Source organism: Cryptotermes secundus, unplaced genomic scaffold (genome assembly GCF_002891405.2).
Source record: "Cryptotermes secundus unplaced genomic scaffold, Csec_1.0 scaffold55, whole genome shotgun sequence".
Taxonomy (NCBI): domain Eukaryota; kingdom Metazoa; phylum Arthropoda; class Insecta; order Blattodea; family Kalotermitidae; genus Cryptotermes; species Cryptotermes secundus.
In genome coordinates this window covers 1097070-1114868 of record NW_019740654.1, presented here as the reverse complement: position 1 = coordinate 1114868, position 17799 = coordinate 1097070, and the positions used below count along the sequence as shown (strand labels likewise).

Here is a 17799-nt window from a genome sequence, read left to right as displayed (position 1 = left end):
AACTCTCTCCTTCATATAGTATATTACACGTCACACATCCACAGCAAAAGGGTTATCAGCTCTCACAGAATAGAAATGATATACTAAAACATAATCGTTCGTGACTTTTTACATATCTTACGTTCAAAGGACATGGTAGCGCCTGATAATTCGTTACTACGATGACCCGAAATTACTTAATGAAAATGAAAAATCTTACGTTTAAAAACTGTTATATGTCCTGGGGAGTAAAGCGCGGCAGGCGCGTAAGGCTGACAACCTTACCGCCATCTTTGAGCCGATTGTCTAGATAATGTGGGAGCCTCAACGTCTCACAACCCTATGGGCCTTCACGGCTTGTTACAGGGATAGCTTTACTATTTTTTTTATATATGTATATGTAAGGATATGATGACAAATGCAAATTATGATGGTCCTTATTATATAATTTCCTTCATTAAATTTTCGTGTAACAGACTGCAGTCTCTTACGTTCAGCAGCTCTGAAAAAGAAAAAGTTCTTTTTTGATAATACACTTAACTTCTTTCTCTTTTATTCATGTCGTTTGCATGACGGACTTTGAGGAAATTTAATAAGTTTGGTACATCTAACTTTGCCGACAAGCGGCGGTCGCTCGGTCAGTATAGTTCACTTGCGGACTACAGGCCAAGGAGTTTCTTTTTCTTCTTTTAGGTCCAAGTTAAAAAAGTTGGCGGCAAATATAACTTTAGTTCTACTGGAATTTTGGGTATGAAATTTTTTACGTCCTCTAAAATTCACATGAACGGGTATGGACCCACTTGAAGACCTCTGTCACCATAAAGCTATATAAGATACCAGGTAGTAAGAAAAGAAAACAGTAGACCCCTTTTGCTCTTAGAAATAATATACGTCCCAGAAGCGTTTTTGACGTTTCCTAACGTTATAATCAAATTAGTCGCATTCCTGCTTCAAAATCGACCAGGAGATCGATTCATGGGCTTTCTCAGTCCTTCCAGGCAAATGCAGGGATAATTCCCCAAATTATATCAACTAGATGCTTTCTAAATTTCCATTCACTCACCTTCCTATATCGGGTGTGATCTTAGCAGTTGAATACGACGTTAAATTGAGAATAAGACAAAGAAATCTCCGTGGCTTTAGGCCGCAAGCGAACTATACCGACCGAGCGATCGACGCTTGTCGGCGAAGTTAGTGCCAACTTTAACGGATAGAGGGTGTCACGTGGTCAGCACAACGAATCCCCACAGCCATTAATCTCGGTTTTCTAGACCGGAGGCGTTATTTCTTTGAAATAGCTCCTCAATTTTCCTCACGAGGCTGATTGGAACCCGTTCCACACCCACTACCTGGCAGCTCCGGAAATCGAACCCGGGACCTCTGGATCTGTAGCCGGGAACTCTGACAACTAGACGAAAGAGGCTGCCAAATTGAGAATAAGTATATAAGTAAATAAATAAATGCTGACAGTGCTGAGGGAAGCCAGGTGCTAATAACTAGCGCCCCCCACCAACAAACGGAAGCTTCAGGACCTTCAGGACTTAAGAATCCCTGTGGGTCTTGATCGTCTTGATATAGCAGAGGTCTTGTAACTCGCTCTGGAGTGGAACTGCGCAACACACGCAAGCGGGAAAATGCTGGGACTGACACGTATTGTGTACCTGTCAGAAACAGACGGAAGATAATGTTTTGTAAGCGGCACCCCCTGCGGTCCTGGACTAGAGACAGCGATATATTTGCGGACAAAAACTTCTGATGTTATCTTTCTTATTCAAATCTCTCTCCTGTGTTCGTGCGGTGCAAGGGGTAGGATATGTGACTGTTGGGCCTTCGCAGCCCGGTACCATAAACGAGACTTTGACGACCGACTCGTGGAAGTGTACCAATACCGAATGCGGAGCGGAAGAAAAGCTCCTACCGGATTCTACGTAGCCTAACAAACTAACTCCATGGAGCTGAGCCTTTATTGAGAAGCCGCCAGTCGCTCAACTACTCAAGAGTTTCCCAAAGATTTATGGAACCCGAAGGTTCATTACCGTGTTCACAAGAGCCCACTAATGGTTCCTGAGCCAGACGAATCCAGTCTATACAACCCCATTATACTTCTCTAAGATCCATTTTACTATCCTCTCACCTACATCTAGGTCTTCCTAGTTGTCATTTTCCCTCTGGCTTCACCACCAAAATCGTGTATGTACTGTTCTTCTCCCCATTCATGCTACATTCCTTGCCCCTTGTCTATGTCGCCTATGTTGTAAGGTAAAAGTAAAGCTAACCCTGCAACAGGCCGTGAAGGCCCATAGGGCTTTGAGTCGTCGAGGCTCCAGCATCTTGTAGACAATCGGCTCACAGATGGCGGTGAGGTTGTAAGCCTTACGCGCCACACAGTTGGTTGAGGCTCTATGCTACAAGCAGGAAGGTCGCGGTTTCGAGTGCCGATGAGGTGATTTTTTCAATTGACCTAATCCCTCCAGCCACTCTATGGCCCTGAAGTCGACTTAGCCTCTAACAGAGATGAGTACCAGGAATATTCTTGGGAGTAAAGGGCGGCTGGCGGGTAAGGCTGACAACCTCACCGCCATCTGTGAACCGATTGTCTATAAAATGTGGGAGCCTCGACGTCTCACAAACCTATGGGCCTTCACGGCGTGTTACAGGGATACTTTTACAGACACACAGCATGGTGATCGCATAAGCCTACTTTTATTTTTTAAAAATAAGGGAAATCGGCTACAATTGCTAAGCTTATGTTACAGTACCTACAGTAATAGCCCTAAAACTAATAAAATTCAAGTATGATTCGAGCTTCTCGAAGCAATGGATATGAAGTGTTCTACTTTCGCTCTATTTGCTACATATTTCACGCTGGTTTCTTGCTTTGCTTGTTCTTCAACCCTGAGGACGGCGGCGAAATATTCCTGTGAAACGCAGGTTGACTTTCAACGGAATACGCAGAGTTATACCCCATAAGATATAACTCCTTAATTAAATTCAATTTCGTTTATGAATTTTTACTTAATTAAGGATATTCGAGGAACTTATGCTTTAGTAAAACAATTGTTAGTGTACAATTTCAACACTCGGCTTATACACTCGCAATTCCCAGTTGAAACGTTAAGAGAACTTCATAAACTTGACATTATCCATGTAATAAAAAGTGGAAAGAAATAACGGAAGAAAGTGACGGAAAGAGAAAGAGAGGAAGAAAATATTCACTGGTTCATTGAAGACAAATGACTGCTATTCAGGGAGTTTCAATGTGGCCCCAAGAAGTGTGAGAGGGGGGGGGGTTCGTGTAAATCAGTAACTTGCCGGTTAATGCTGGCTTTCTGCCCAAGGGGAGGAACAATGTCCTGGTACAAGAATAAGCTATCATAGTGAGCTCTGGGTTCAGATATTGCTCGCAGAGTAGGGGGACCTGAAAGTGACATCGTATTAAGAACTGTAAACAATGGGTTTGTGTCTGCAATAAATGAACATCAGAGTAATGGAGCGTGTTACTTACTTACTCATGGAGCTGAGCCCTTCTGGAGGAGCTGTCAATTCTGCAGTTACTCAAGAATTTCCCTGCATTTTATTGAACCCGAAGGTTCATTACCGTGTTCACAAGAGCCCTGCGCTGGTCCCTATCCTGAGCCAGATCAAACCAATCAATACCATCCTATCTCTCTAAGATCCATTTTAATATTTTCCACCCACCTACGTCTTGATCTTCCCAGTGGTCTCTTTCCTTCTGGCTTTCCCACAAATATCCTATACGCATTCCTCGTCTCCCCCATTCATGCTTTTTTTTTTTTATTTTACACGCTACATTTTCGTACTTCGTTACGAAATTGGAGCGTGTAGAATCGAAAAAAAAAGTGTTTGGAAAATGATGTAAAGCCTATTACAATACAACCACACGTTCATCAAGAAATATTACGTTAATTATAAAAACAAAAAACTAACAAACTTCGTGGCTTTAGTCCGCAAGCGAACTATACCGACCGAGCGACCGCCGCTTGTCGGCGAAGTTAGTGACAAATTTGGCGGATATAGGATGTCGCGTGGTCAGCGCAACGGATCCCCACGGTCGTGAATTTCGGTTTTATAGACCCCGTTCCAGACCCACTACTTCTAAGAAAAACTGATAGTGCCGTGAATTGTACCCGGGACCTCTGGATCTGTAGCCTGGAGCTCTGACCACTAGATCGCAGAGGCGGTCACCAGTTTACACAAACACACCCAAATTTTACTGAGTTGGATGAGTCAGTGCAGTAACTAGGCTACATTCTGGACAACCAGAATATCAGAGTTCGAATCTCGGTAGGAGTCTGCGAAGCCAACCCAGCCTCTGGTTCAATGGGTGCCGAGGGCAAATCGGCTAGGACATGCAACAAACCACTCATCTCCTAATGCCAAAGGTTGGGGGAATTACATGGCCACACCAATATATGCCAGTCCTGACATGGCGAGTAAAGCTAGGGAACTATTACCGTTATCGTAACAAATCAGGCAATCTTGATGAAACGAATATGATAAATAGTTACTAAATATAACTAACTCCGTGAAGCTGAGCCCTTCTTGAGAAGCCGCCAGTCGCTCAGCTACTCAAGAATTCCCCAGCATTTTATGGAACCCGAAGGCTCGTTACCGTGTTCACAAGAGCCTTCCGGTCCTTATCCTGAGCCAGATCAGTCCAGTCCATACCGCCCCGTCCTATTTCTCAAAAACAGATTTTAGTATTATCCTCCCATCTACGTCTAGACCTTCCTAGTGGTTTCTTTCCTTCTGACTTTCCCATCAAAATCCTATACGCATTCCTCTTCTCCATAATGCGTACTAAACGTCCTTCCCATCTCATCTTCCTTGACTTGATCGTTCTAATTATATTTGGCCAAGAGCGCAAGTTATGAAGCTCCTCATTACGCAGTTTTCTCCAGTCTCGTGTCAATTCCTCCCTCTTCAATCCAAATATTCTCCTCAACGCCCTGTTCTCAAACACGCTCAGTCTGTGTTCCTCCCTTAATACCAGAGATATTGAATATAAACAAGTCAAAGTCACATTGCTACTGACGATCAGTCAGTCAGTAAGTCTTAGTATCGAGCCCCATCTGGGGCTCACGACCAGATATTTATTATCGTTTGACATTTACGATCTTATTTTTGTGGGGCGCCCTCTCTAACGAGAGGACGAGTCTGTCTTTTGAATATGCTGCTGGCCTTTCCAGCGCAGTCTTTCTCGGGTCCGAGTCCCTTGGGACTCACGACCATGTTTTACTGTCTCAGATAAGAGATTTCCCTTTTCATCGCCTTCTACGACTCGCAGGGTCACGGTGGAGGTATGTGACCGCGCCTCCACACGGGTCTACTGAATACATAATAATGTAATATGCATAAATACGTATATCGCGGTTATAAAATATAACCTAAAATTATTCCAAATATATTTCTTTAAAACTGATTTAAATACGCCCAAGAATTATTTTTTTAACTTTTGAAAATGTGGCACAGTTCAGATATTTGGGAACGATAACAGATCGAAACCTGATTCAGGAGGAAATTGAGAGGAGATTGAACTCGGGCAATGCTTGCTACCATTCAGTCCAGAGCCTTTTGTCTTCTCGTCTGCTGTCCAAAAACATACAAATTAGAATATACAAAACTATAATTTTGCCTGTGGTTTTGTATGGGTGTGAAACTTGGTCTCTGACATTAAGGGAGGAACATAGACTGAGGGTGTTTGCGAACAGGGTGTTCAGAATATTTGGACCTAAGAGAGATGAAGTGACAGGAGGTTGGAGAAAACTGCATGAGGAGCCTCATAACGTGTACTCTTCTCCAAGTATAATTAGAATAATCAAGAGGATGAGGTGGGCAGGTCACGTAGCACGAATGGGGGAGACGAGGAATGCGTAGAGAATATTGGTGGGAAAGCCAGAAGGAATGAGACTACTGGGAAGACCAAGGAGTAGGTGGGTGAACAATATTAGAATGGATCTTGGAGAGATAGGATGGTATGGTATGGATTGGATAGATCTGGCTCAGAATAGGGACCAGTAGAGGGCTCTTGTGAACACGGTAATGAACCTTCGGGTTCCATAAAATGCTGGGAAATTCTTGAGTAGTTGCAGAATTGGCAGCTCCTCCAGAAGGACTCAGCTCCATGAGTAAGTAAGTAAGTAAGTATGTTTCATTGTCTACATTTCCAGCCGGCAGAGACATCTAGTGGTGACAACAGGAATGCAGTAGCGCTCGGCGGCTTTACACTGTGGTTCTGATTAGCTTAATGAACTGTCAAATCCAGCACAAATCCAAACATCTCCATATTAATTACACTTCGGTACGGCACGAGTCTACTAGGGGAGAAAGCTCTGTCATTTAGGAGGAAGTTAATACAGACGAACGGACTGAAGATAAACCTAGAGTCGGGTAAACATTTTATTGGGAACTAAAATTGGTGGAGACATGTCAATTTCAGGCTTTACGATTCGAAACGAGGAAATCAAAAAGAGTTTTCTTTTTTACAATAAATAAGTTAGAAGATACGACTCTATGAAATGAAAAATGAGAATAAATTGGTACATGATAATCTAAACGCTTCCTTTGACATTTCGAATAACCCAGTGACCCTTTGACTTTGATATTCATGTACTGCAGAAAAGAACTTATTGTTACAGCAATTAGCACTCTTAAACATCATACTGCTTAATCAGAAATTATTTTATAATTGGTAAGTGGTCGGATTTCGAGTCCCGGTAGGTTCAAGAATTTTCTCTTCTCCAAATTTCCCAGACCGGCTCTGGGGTCCACCCAACCTCCTATCCAATGGGTACCCTGGGATCTTTCCGCGGGATAAAGCGACCGGGTCATGAAGCTGACCACTCACCTCCAACTAATGCCGAGGTCAAGAAAACGTGAATCTATACATCCACTCCTCCATACGCCTTCATGGTGTAGTGCTTAATTAGTTAAGCACAGGGACAAGTTTACCTTACTTCATTATGTGTTCGAGGTATTGAAAAACGCTTCGGTTTTACATCACGGCTTGTCGATTTGCTTTTATTTCATGAGACCTTTTGAGGAAATCGATATAATTCGATTTAAGTTTCGTGCAAAGTAAGAGGGATGAGGTGACAGGAGCTTGGTGCAAACTACATAAAGAGGAGCTTCATAATTTTACTCTTCGCCAAGTACAATTACAAAGGCCGGGCAAGGCATGTAGCATGCTTGGAGAGAAGAAAAATGCATATAGGATTTTGGTAGGAAAGAGGCCACTAGGTAGGCCTAGACGTAGGTGGGACAATATACAAGAAGCAATCTTGGAGCAATACGAGCAGGACGAGGTGGTATGGAGTGAATTCATCTAACTCTGGATCACAATCGTCCGTAATTGAGACTGGTTCTTTCTAAGGGGCCCAACTGAGTAGGTGTCTTCCTTCCTCGCATGAAGACGGAAACACATCCAGTTCCCGAAACGTCGTGTTTTCTATCTCCTAGAATTCCGGACGATGGAAAAAGTCCAAAAACCCAGTAATTCTATGTGTTATCCACCATCGTCAGAACCCTTCAGAATCTACTTGAAATTGAAGTCAATTGAATTGAACTGCATAAGTGACATATTATCATTCAACTTGTCATTGAACTTTTTTTTTAATTCGCATAGTGAGGGGTTGGGGTCCAACTGGGTCCACTCGGCACGGCGGCCGCTGATTGGCCTATTGTAGCCTGCCCCGGGTGATTATGATGATAGAGAATTTGGTGGAATGAAGATTGGCAGGGGAAACCGAAGTACGCGGAGAAAGCCCGCCCCAGCGTCACTTTGTCCACCACAAATCGAACTTGACCAGACCCGGGATCGAACCCGGGCCGCATCGGTGGGAAGCCAGCGACTAACCGCTTGAGCCATGGCGCGGCCCCGCCACTGAACTTAATAAACTGATCAAGCGTCTATCAATTAAGAATCGAAATATTAGCGACTGCTTCAGTTCACATTGTTCTGATCTGTTTAGTTCCTTCGCTTAAATTGTGTCCACTAAGGTTCCACAAATGCCGGTCACGGTAGCTGAGCGGTCTAAGGCATGCACTGTCTTCGCTCGCTAGGAAGCCGGGATCGTGGGTCCGAATCCTACTCAGGGCATGGAAGTTTGTGTGCGTTTTTGTACAGGTAGAGGCCTTGCGACGAGCTGATCACTCGCCCAAGGAGTCCTACCGTATGTCTAAAATCTAGCAAACCGAAGTGAAACGGGCCTAGGCCCAAATGAGGGATGTAGCGTCAATGAAAAAAAAAAGGTTCCACAAGCAATATTCCCTGAGATGAAACATTGCTCTACCAAAACCATTAATTACTCAGCTAAGAAACAACTGTGGATGCAGAGGTTTGCGCTCGAGTGGGCCGGCTACAGAAAGTGCGGCGTCCAGTACAGTTGGCTACAGCCTACCGCGATACCAAATATCATCAGAAGCGACGAAGTGGTTTCAGAGATGAAACATTCAGTCGGGCTTAACTTTTCCAGGTTGGGTTCCTTTTATGAACGTTGTATAAAGAGCACACAATAATGTGTTTCATCAAAATATGGCGGCCGTGCGAAACCTGTACTATACGAACTATGGGCCCATTGTTCAAAATATTTCAAAATTACAAAAATTACTACTCCTACTGACCCCGACGATGATCATGAAGATGACGACAGCAACGATAATAAAAACGACAATACGGTGTAATCTCCCTTTAAAATATGAAGTTACGCATTTAGCCAAAGTATGCCCTACATTTACTGAACCGCAGAAGAAAGCACGTCATTGGAGCATATTCCAAACCAGTTGAATCCGGTCCATAGCCTCATAGTATATTCCTGTACGACAAATTTTAATATTACTCCTCCATCTGTACCTAGATTCACCAAGTGATCTGTTCTCATTAGAATTTTCGGCTAAGGTTATCTATTTTTCACCTTCGTGCCTGCTATGTCTATGTTGCGATTATATCATCATTCTTAAATTAATCATGCTAATGTTATCAGGGCCGGTCACGGTAGCCGAGCGGTCTAAGGCATGTACTGTCTTCGCTCGCTTGGAAACCGGGATAGTGGGTTCGAATCCCACTCAGGGCATGAATGTTTAGTTTGTGTGTGTGCGTTTTTCTGTGTTTGTGTACAGGTAGAGGCCTTGCGACAAGCTGATCACCCGCCCAAGGAGTCCTACCGAATGTGTAAGATCTAGAAAAACCGAAGTGAACGGAGAAGTTCATGGAGGTAGGCCTAGGCCCACTGGGGCTGTAGTGCCAAGGAAAAAAAATGTTATCAGGAGAAAAGCATGTTTTGCACACATACAAACATTTACGTTACTGATACATGCCTGGACCGCCATGAGGTACTGAAAATAAGCTAACAGTCGTTCAAATATTTAGAAATTCCCCGTATTTTATGGACGCCGAAGGTTCATTATTGTTTTCATGAGAATATGCGATCCTGAACCACGTAAATAAACGGCGGATATGAGGTTCCCTAACCGGTGACTGTCAAGAATAGTTTTGCTATCTTCTTGGATGTGACGAACTCTGCTTGCCGACTGCAGGCTTAATTTACTCTTTGGCCCTGAAGACACAGGCAGTACGATCCGATGTCTCAGTAATGCACTACCAGAAGGTCGCGCCATAGCTCAAGCGGTTAGTCGCTGGCGTCCCACCGCGGCGGCCCGAGTTCGAGCCCGGGTCTGGTCAAGTGGGATTTGTGGTGGACAAAGTGGCGCTGGGGCGAGTTTTCTCCGCGTACTTCGGTTTCCCCTGCCAATCTTCATTCCACTAAATTCTCCATCATAATCACCCGGGGCAGGCTACAATAGGCCAATCAGTGGCCGCGGTGGCGAGTGGACCCAGTTGGACTCCACCCCTTCACTAAGCGAATTAAAAAAAAATTAATGTACTACCAGACTGTACCTCGTCACAACTCAAAAGATACTACTCTTCAAATTAACACAATCTACTCTCACTCACTTCATTTTTAAAATACGTTTAAGTACCATTCTTCCATCTATGCCTAGATCTTTCGAATGGTCTCTGCCCTTGAAATTCTCAAATCAGAATATATGAATTTCTTTTCTCTCTTATGCGTGTTACACGACCACTCAATCCCATCCTTCTTTATTTAATCACTTTAATACGAGTACTATTAGGCGGCGAGTACAAAGCTCCTCAGTATGTAATTTTCTCCGCCCTCCTTGTACTTCCTCTTTCTCTGGTCCAACTTTTTTTTTCATCACCATATTATCAAAAACACTAACTCATGCTCTTCCCTTAATAACAATTACCACGTTTCACATTCGTTTAAAACAATAGATAACAATGTGCTTCCGTATATTTTAATTATAAAGTATTAGGATAGCGACTGCGAGATACAAGATTCTGAACAGGCAAGTGTGTTTATGAGAGAATGATCTAAACAAAGCCAAACCTACCTCTGCGTATAGCGCCATTCAATTCAGCTGCCACGATGTAGCAGCGGCGGGAACACAGCTGTAGCCTGCATGCAACAGAATCCGACGCGTGACTGAACAGCGAGACGCAAAGCCGTCGCGTCCGGTCGCGTCATTCAGACAGATGACACCACCATCGTCCCGTACCCGTACACTGCGTTCTTTGTAACGGCAAAGAGATTAGCAACATGAAAATTGTTGTCCCTCACAATTATGGTATGAGAACATGTAGCGTTCATAACTATTAGACATTTTAATTGCATCAAAATATAAACAAATATGTAGCTTTACCTGTTCTTTAATTTCTGACATTTCGCCCTAAGAAATTTAAGATTAGGGGCTTTCAAATAGGTGATCTTCTGCCTTATCACATCACCTGGTCTGTTAGGAGGGTACACTTCTACCTTGAAGATGGGGACAGTATGTTCCTCCGAAATATTGGTAACGACCTACGAGAATATCTAGTACCAAATTTTTATGATCTTGTATAAGGGGTGGGCCTTCTTGGCCCTTGCACCGCGACCACAGTGATCTATTGTGCCTATATAGCGATCTTAATGTTACTGAAGTTTACATAACGATCTTTACTATTTGAATCAACTGACGAACCCCTACGCGAAACCTTGTATGGAGGATATTAACAGCATTGATCCATAATGTTATTCCATTTATAACATAAATCTCAAAATAATTATGCATTAACGTACTATAATGCACTTAGAAAATGTACGGAAAATCTAATTTCTTACATTCTGTGAGCGTAAAGTGAAGGTAAACTTGTCCCTATGTATTATGCCATGAAGACGTATGGGGGAGTGGACGTATAACTCCAACATTCGTGGAGTCGGCACTAGATAGAGGCGAAAAATCAGATTCACGCCCCGTCCGCCTTAACCCCGTCGGAATTGTCTCCGGAATACATTGGATAGGCGGCTTGTTGGGTCACAGAGCCGGTCTAGACGCTGTGGAGTACAGAAAAATCTCTAGTCCTCACCGAGAATCGAACCCCAGTCGTCCAGCCCGTAGCCTGTCGCTATACCGACTGAGCGATCCCAGTCCCTGTCTGTGAGCGTAGGGAAAGAACTGTCTCAACACAAATACGGTACAGCAATTTTTCATACCTCATATATACGATACTGCTCCAACCTGAAGATGGCAATAAAACGTCCATACATGTCACTGTATTACTGAAAAAAGCAGAAGAACAGTGTAATTAAATATTTTTCACATTTTCCTGTGTTGTGCCCAACTCTGCGACCTACAATGTTGGCATTTTTACTGATCCTCTTCGCTTTGCCCGCACACTGTCCTATTTTACCGCCGGTTTTATCGATATATTTCCTATAATTTCAATCCTGTAAGATTTCAGACTCTCACAGTGGCGACTATGCAGATTTATATCTTTTGGGATATATCTCCGGGTAGTCCCTTGAAATCGTTCGGAACTCTAAAGTGTACTTAGCCCGGGGAATATCTCAATGAACCATAAAACCAGACGTTAGCTGCGCCTTAATATAAGGCCCCAGGAGCTCCGTGTTATTAACGGAACTCAACGGGACGCCCAGCGTCCTCATGTCTCAGGCACATACAGCAAGCAGCGTGTGTCTGTCCGTCAGGATAATGGCTCGTTTGAACACACCAAGCGAATGTTTCGGTGTGAGCAGTGCGTTATTTAGAACTCGCCGTCTCTGTACTTCCTGCCTCCCTCTCATCAACAGTACCAACATGGCAGACGTCCGATCATTTAGGTGATAACAATATTTTCTTTTCTTTCCATTCGGTTAATTGCATCATTACGTCTTATTCCTTTCGTCTTTATTTACCTCTCTTTTCCTTTCAATTTTTTCTGTTCTTTCTTTTTTCCATCCTGCATTATTTTTCTCTTCATTTCTTTTACTTTTCTTTTATTGTGCCTTTCTCCTGTTTACTTTTCTACCTTTATTGCCTTTATCTTCCTTTCTCCCTTTATTATTTTAAATACCTTTGTTTATAACTGCTTTTTCTATCCTGATTCTTTCTTCTTCTTCATCATTCTTTCTTTATTTTTTTCTGTTGTGTCTTTTTTCTCTTTATTCATTATTTGCTGTTACCCATCCTTTCTTCATACCTCTCACTTTCGCCTGTTCTTCTCTCATTCTTTCTCTCTGTGTGTTTACCCTTATTTCACTCAAAGTAATTTTCCAAACCGGTTCTGGGGTCCACCCACCCTCCTATCCAGTGGGTACCGGGGGCTCTTTCTCCTGGAGTAAAGCGGCAGGGGCGTGAAGCTGACCACTCACCTCCAATTAGTGTCGAGGTCAAGAAAATGTGGATTTATACAGCTACTCCCCCATACGCCTTCATGGCATAGTGCTTAATTAGTTAAGCACAGGGACAACTTTATCTTACCTTTACTCAATATAACTGGGCGGTGACTTGCACGGTAATGACTTCGTTGTGGACTTCGTAGAGGAAAAAAAATGCGATATCTTAGAGACTGTACCGTACATTATGCCATTGTTCACTCATGTGGAAATCAGATTACTGGGCAATATATTGGAAGAGTAATTAGTGACGTCCTATATACACGCTGCACCATTAAACTTCCCCTGAGGTTTACCGCCGATGTCAAAACCACCCCACACTCTGCAACACAAGGAAAATAAATGGAAGAAAGGAAATGGGTTCTTATATATGCCACAACATAAAAAGATACTCCTGGATATTATGCACGGTAATTACGTTAGACACTGTAAATTGCCTGAGGTAGGGGATTCGCTGTTCTTACGGAAAGGAAGTGGAGTTTTCTGGATGGAGACTCCATGTAACCTGAAAGATAGATACAAACATTTCGAAGGAACATAATGTCTCCATCTTCAGGGCTGAAAGCTCTCCTACTTTGTACTTCCATAAAATAAGTTCCATGGCGTCGGAAGAACTTGCTACTTCCATTTTCAGGGTAGAATATTTCTCTACTCCGTAATTTTGTAGGTAGGTATCTAATGAAGAGGAAAATACTGCCTCGTCTACCCTGTAGTTAAGTTGATAAGTTCCACGGTTTCGGAAGGACACATTACCTCCATCTTCAGGGTATAAGACTCTTTTGTTTTGTAGTTTGGAAAAGAGAGACTAACGTTTCGAGAGAAAATGCTGTCTCTACTTTTGGGGTAAAAGCTCGTCTACCTTGTAGTTTGTAGTAGGTGTCAACGTTTGGGACAAACCTGTTAACTCCATCTTCAGGGCAGAATACGCCTTTTCTCAGTAGTTTGATTGATAGGTACATAAGTTTCTGAGTGATATATTCCTTCAGTCTTCAGGCCAGAAGACTATTCTGTCCTTAATCTGGTAGAGGTACCAAATTTTCGGAGGAACACACTGCCTTCGTCTTGAGTGCAGAAGACTTCTAAACTGAATATGAAGGTAATATGTTCCTCCGACATATTGGTACCTATTTACAAAACCAGTTTTGGTATTCACCTCCAAGAGAACCTCAAACCTCAGAATCTCCACGTGAAGATTCTGTAGTTCGAATCCCAACTTGAGAAGAACCGTTGTGAATATACTGAAATATGCCTTTTCATTTTCGGTATAATGACAATGAACGGAAAATATCTGCCGTTATAAACACAGTCACCTGACGAAGGGAGCACAGTCATTCTCCCAAACCGTTGTGCATAGAAAATATCCAACAGATAATTAGCTGTCTCCTATGTAACTGCGGTAAAACCAATCAGAGACAGCCATGTTCCATTACTTATTTACTTACTTACTCACGGAGCTGAGCCCTTCCTGAGGAGCCGCCAAATCTGCAGCTACTCAAGAATTTCCCAGCATTTTATGGGACCCGAAGGTTCATTTCCATGTTCACAAGAGCCCTCCAATAGCCCCAATCCTGAGCCTGATCAATCCAATCCATACCATCCCATCCTGGCTCTCTAAGATCCATTTTAATATTGCCCACCCACCTATGCTTTCGTCTCTCCAGTGGTCTCTTTCCACATGGCTTATATTTCAGATTTCTAGACTGGAGCTGCTGTTTCCTTGAAATAGCTTCTCAATTATCCTCACGAGGCAGAGTGGACCCAGTTCCAGATCCATTACTTCTCAGAAAACCTGGTAGCACCAGGAATCGAACCCGGAACCTCTGGATATGTAGTCAGGAACTCTGACCACTAGACCACAGAGGCTGTCATCTAAGCTACTGAAAGAATCATTAAATTAACCATAAATAAACAACACGATTCTCTGTACGACATTCTTGACTTTGGCGTAGCTCACGACAAGTTCGAGTGGAAGCAATCTCACAGCATCGCAATCTCATGGTTGTCTTTCTTGCTCGTGTGATTCCTGCTTCAAATGACATGAAAATAAAAAAAAATGTAGTTCTTAATGTCATTGTGATTTAAACAACTATTTACGGCCCATAAAAATGCAATCTTATTGTATTTCCTTATCTCTTGTGCGAGACTTGGCATAAATTGGCTTCTCCAAGTCACATTCATGAATAAGCAGAAAATGGAGGGCGTTTTTGACATTTTACATCTTATTCCTCCAAACTTGAGGCTTTTACAGCGGTATACAAATGTCAGTAAAGTAGGAAATCACCCCACAAATCCCTTTCCAGAGCCCACCATCCATTACTTGGTGAAATCAATGTCGCCTTTCGATATCATACCCATACATCTTTGCTTGAAGGCAATACACAAAGCCCTTTATCCGGGCAGGAGTTCCTTCAAGAGATTAAAGGTATTGGGGTTGAAGGAGACCCTAGTTAACGTCCCCGTGAACTTCATAATGGACAGGAAAAGGGGTAGGCATGGCTAATCCATCTTACATTGTAATAAAGAGTACACCTCAAAATTTGAAACAAGAAAGATAGAAGATATGTAGTTCGAAATAACGGACTCTGTTAATGACTGATCTCTTTGTTAGTAACTGTCAGTTTCATCGTTTACAGTCAGTTTTATGTCCATTGCATGGAAATGAAATTCTTACAGAAATGGTTTGCGTGACCTTTGGAACATTCCTAAAACATCAAAGATAAACACTACTCACAAGAAATATTACCTTTTGCCTCGCAATAAGAGTGTGAAACTTGCCGAAAAAAGGTAAAGTTCTTCCTGTGCTTAACTAATTAAGCACTACGCCATGAAGGCGTATGGGGGAGTGGATGTATAGAACCATATTTATTTTACCTCGGCCCTAGTTTGAGGTTAGTGGTCAGCTTCACACCCCGGCTGCTCTACCCCGGGGGAAAGAGCCCTCGGTACCCATTGGATAGAAGGCTGGATGGGCCCCAGTGCCGGTCTGGACGAAACTTTCCGCTCGGTGAAGAATATTCAATTTCCTGGAAGAAACACACAAAACTGTAACGTTCATTTTATTTATGGTTTACTTAACGACGCTGTCGATAGCCCAGATTTTACAGTGACGACTGATTAGTAAACAATACACTAGAAATGTTGCAGAAGGAAGCGGTCGTGGCCTAATTTAAAGTACTATATCGGCATTAGCGTGGAACGAGTGAGACAGGCCACGAATATCTTCAGTCAAGATGTCGGTCTCCATGCCGAGATTTGAAACTTGGACCTTCCGAATACATGACAGCTACTCATTCGATAGCAACTTCTGGCACGATAGACAGCACTGTTAACTAACAACACACATTTCATTACTGCAGACCTGGAATCATTCCAGTTAAATCTGTCCACGCTTATAATACTATGAGTGATATGTTAAATTTCATCAAAATCTCTCAAATTAGTGAAGATATTTTAGTATGTATGCAATGACTGCGAGATAGGCGAATAAACAACGGCCAGTTCTAGGCAACGGATCGCTAAACACATTCCCGCTGCAACGAATATGCACGCAACAATAAAGTAACTATGTAAGATTTGAGGCTTTCACGGCGGTGACTATGAAGAAAGCAGTCTTCTGGGATTTGGCACCGTGTATATGCGGTGTCCACCGACGTTTCGGAAGAACGTATCGCCTCCATCTTCCATCTGCCCTGAAGATGGAGGCGATACGTTCCTCCGAAACGTCGGTTAACACCACATATACACGGTGCCAAATTCCAGAAGACTGCTTTCTTCAATAAAGTAACTGTTGGACATAGTATTGTCTACTCGGTTCGTGCAAAGGAGTTATAAGGAAGACAACTGGGGCGACCCAGGCGCATAAGATAAGTAACATCTGCTCTTTGAAACCTGGACTGACAGGGGACTAGTGTGTAGTGCAAAAGGAAGAAACTTCAATAACACGCTATAAGTGCGATACGTACACTTAACGAAAGGCCAAGCATTTTCTTATGAGACAAATCCATCTTCTCGTCAGAGAGGATGTTACATAAGAACTATTACCGAAAGAACTCGGTTGGGAAAAAAAATGGTCGTGGGTCTCAAGGAGCCTGACGTCAAGTCGAACTGACTGACGGTAAACTGCCAGTCGTAAAGTAGCTCTGACTTTGACTTTGGCCCAGTTCTGCAAGGGAGGATGAGAAGAGATGGCGCTATAGTTCAGTTGCGGGACAGTAATGGCGTGAGCACAGACGCTGAAGAATCTCCATTGTTGAGAACTGTTACCAAGCAACAACTAATGAAGACACTGAAGGCTGGGGATATTTTAAGTATGGAAATTAGCGATAGTGTTATAGTTATTTGTAGTTACGTCCTGTAAGTGGTCAATAAATTGAATCACCAATTCATACCCCGTCTATAGTCACACTCTACACGTGACAATATATGCTTGTAATTTCATGTATTTTCTTAGCTAGTCCTTAAAGAAGCTGAAAGGAACAAATAAGAAAATTGCTCTACCAGTGTAGATGCTACGGGCTTTCATTTGCTGGTTAGAATTATCTAAACCACCTATACATTGGCTGTACCTATGGACAATGCTAACAATGCTTTTCCTCACGTCTGCTCCGTATCCCCATATTCACCACGGTTTCACAACCAGTACTTCTAGAGGCAAATGTGATTGCCTTCGGAATCCTTTCACTAGACCACTACCAATTTATCACATCTACAAAACCCTCCATATCACCTCTCTTCTGCTTGTTGTTTTTGTCAGATGCTCATCATTCACTCTGTTACGACGTACTGTCCCTGTTCCCGCCAAACCTCGATTCATGAGATAATTGGGCAGTGATACTGTTGTTTCGTATTGATCCAAAAATACACAGGAATTCAGTGCCAAGGTTTCTACTACACGCAGAGCTACAGACGGACTTAAGGAAGCATTGTTGTTTTCAATGATAAAAAAAGTGAAGGTATCCTTGTAACAGGCCTTGGAGACCCATAGGTTTGTGAGATGTTGAGATTCCCACATTTTCTAGACAATCGGCTCATAGATGGCGGTAAGGTTGTCAGCCCTGCGCGCCGG

The 17799-nt window shown here is 42.9% G+C and overlaps 1 protein-coding gene across 6 annotated transcripts in view; it reads right to left on the bottom strand.

Annotated features, from left to right (window-relative positions):
- The window catches only part of LOC111872318 (spondin-1), a 62136-nt gene extending 51587 nt beyond the window's left edge, over positions 1 to 10549 (bottom strand). For 4 of the 6 annotated variants that reach the window (XM_023866059.2, XM_023866062.2, XM_023866061.2 and 1 more), the window contains exon 1: positions 10414 to 10548. In XM_023866059.2, the coding sequence (XP_023721827.1) occupies positions 10414 to 10431 (18 nt within the window). In that variant the 5' untranslated portion in view covers positions 10432 to 10548. Of the gene's footprint in view, positions 1 to 10413 lie in introns of all 6 variants that reach the window. The other 2 variants (XM_023866060.2, XM_023866063.2) reach the window with 2 other exon arrangements.
- Positions 10550 to 17799: the final 7250 nt, after the last annotated feature.